Raw genomic sequence first — 2,252 nt, 5'->3', positions numbered from 1 at the left:
TCGCGGGGTAAGCGGAGTATCTAATTTGATATTTATGTATTCCGATAAAGCTAACTCTGTACGACCTTTTTTTCCTACTTTATGTTTTTTTTTGGCTGATCGCGATTCTGGGAATCAGGGATCCAATAAAGTCTAGAGGACTTCAATTATTTCATTTTTATTTATACTTGGTGCGGAACTTTGAGGATGAAGCGTGTCCAATATTGTTTCGTCCGTTCCTTTATTATACCCACTTTGTTTGGCTACCACTATTGCTAAATTCAGGAACTGGCTAGCGGCCCAGGTGCACATTCTGCAACTGTATTATTTCCGAGCGTGTTTGTTTCTGCAAAACGCTTAACGAGCATATATAAATATAAATAAATATATGTGCGTGTGGGTGTGCAATTTCTCTTGTTGTCTTCTTCCTCTCATCTTTGTTCTGCGCAAGCGACCGCTCCAGCCACAACGAAGACATCCCCCCACAATGTCCTCCCGTCAGGGCGGCAAGCAGAAGCCTCTCAAGGCTCCCAAGAAGGAGCGCCTGGATGACGACGAGGCGGACATTGCTTTTAAACAAAGGATGCGTGAACAGCAGAGGGCCGAGAAGGAGGCCATCGCTAAGCTTAAGGGCGGCAAGAAGTAATGGACCTCTTCCATGGCCCATGGATGCACGCAACGAGGACAATGATAGATAAGGCGTGAGAGGGGAGAGAGTAGGCGTAATTAGCTGTAGAAAATAAAGTTATGTCTTCTTTCTTTAAAACACTGGTCGTTATGCATTTTGAGATGCACTTTGATTGGTGTGGGTATCTAGATGGTACATATATATATATATATATATATATATATATATATATATATATTGCGTTTTTTTGTTGTTAATTTCCTTTATTATTATTATTATTATTTTGACTTTCTGAATTGTTTTACTTTTATCTCTTTAAAATAAATAAATAAATAAAGATAATTCTGCCTGACTGGAAGAGGGGGGTGTCGAATAAAAAAGAAAAACTGTTGTTGTGGGGAAAAGTTAAGTTTGGAACCGAGAAATGATGAGTGATACTGCGGAGGCTCACTCTACCACGTCTCAGCCTCTGACGGAGGAGCATCGGAAGCTTGTCTTCTCTTTTATGCGCATGCTTCGTGGGGTGAATTCACCCGACCCGGAACGCGTGAACACCATTGTCAAACTGCTTGGAGATGAATATGGCGTCAACCCCGCCGGTGTGGGCGGATGTCATGACACCGGAGTGGATGTTTTTGAGGCCTTTTGCCAGGCGCTTCAGAGTCAAGAGTCGAAGGAAAACATACAGCAGAATGAGAAGTTCAAGGCATTTCTCGATCTCATTCAGAAGAAGGGGTACTTCGCAGGGGCAGAGCCCGGGACGGAAGAGTATGCAAGCCGCTTGGAGAAGGCAAAGCAGAAGTTCGAGATGCGGAACAACCCGTACCAAGGGATGAGCGCAGAAGAGATTAAGAACAAGGGCAATGAGCTAATGGGCATGGCAAAGTACAAGGAGGCCATTGCGTACTATACGAAGTCTATTGAGATGGAGCCAGAGAATCACGTGTTTTTTGCCAATCGTGCTGCTGCGCATACACACTTAAAGGACTATGACAGTGCAGTTATTGATTGTGAACGTGCCATTGCCATTAATCCAAATTACTCAAAGGCTTACTCCCGTTTGGGTACATCACTTTTTTACCAAGAAAAATATGCACGTGCTGTCGATGCCTTTGCAAAGGCCAGTGAACTTGATCCTACGAATGATCGATACAAAGAGGACTTGAAACAAGCGGAGGAAAAACTCAAACTTATGGGAAATGCTTCATCTGGAAGTTCTGCGGCGGGCGGTTTTCCCTTTGGAGGAGGGATGCCGGATTTCTCTCAGATCGCACAAATGATGAACAATCCCCAGTTTATTGAGACCACCACACGAATGTTGGAAAATCCACAATTCAGCCAACTGGTAGCAAACATGGCCTCACGCTTTGGAGGTGGGTCAGCGAATCCGGAAGAGCTCCTTCAATCTCTTGGAAGCATGGGCCTAAGTGGGACGAACGACGATGGTACTATGCGCACTCCGTTTGGAAATATTAATCGTGAGCGACTTGAACAACTTCAGGAGGACGAGGTAAAAAACAACCCGAAGTTCCGCGCGATTATGGAAGACGTGCGACAAAATGGATTTCAGGCATTCCAGAAATACATGGGAGACCCTGACGTCATGGATCTGATGGTTCGGTTTCAAACAACATCATGGGTGGAA

At 44.5% G+C, this 2,252-nt stretch overlaps 2 protein-coding genes across 2 annotated transcripts, besides 5 other annotated features; both read left to right on the top strand.

The window, feature by feature from the left end:
* Positions 1 to 2,252: a sequence feature (heterozygous, non-Esmeraldo-like haplotype).
* Positions 346 to 369: a sequence feature (AT_rich).
* On the top strand, positions 368 to 625 carry Tc00.1047053511519.18 (hypothetical protein, conserved; the record flags this gene model as incomplete). The annotated part of the gene is made up of 1 exon (XM_797569.1): positions 368 to 625. One exon carries the CDS (start codon positions 368 to 370, stop codon positions 623 to 625), a length of 258 nt encoding a protein of 85 aa, XP_802662.1.
* Positions 801 to 845: a microsatellite.
* Positions 871 to 890: a microsatellite.
* Positions 922 to 944: a sequence feature (AT_rich).
* Tc00.1047053511519.9 (hypothetical protein, conserved) lies at positions 1,032 to 2,252 on the top strand (the record flags this gene model as incomplete). Its single annotated transcript, XM_797568.1, has 1 exon — positions 1,032 to 2,252. A coding segment is annotated over one exon (1,221 nt), but the record flags the coding sequence as incomplete, so codon positions are not given.

The sequence above is a fragment of the Trypanosoma cruzi genome, genomic scaffold (genome assembly GCF_000209065.1).
Source record: "Trypanosoma cruzi strain CL Brener 1047053517131 genomic scaffold, whole genome shotgun sequence".
Lineage (NCBI taxonomy): Eukaryota > Euglenozoa > Kinetoplastea > Trypanosomatida > Trypanosomatidae > Trypanosoma > Trypanosoma cruzi.
This window is presented reverse-complemented; position numbering and strand designations above follow the sequence as displayed.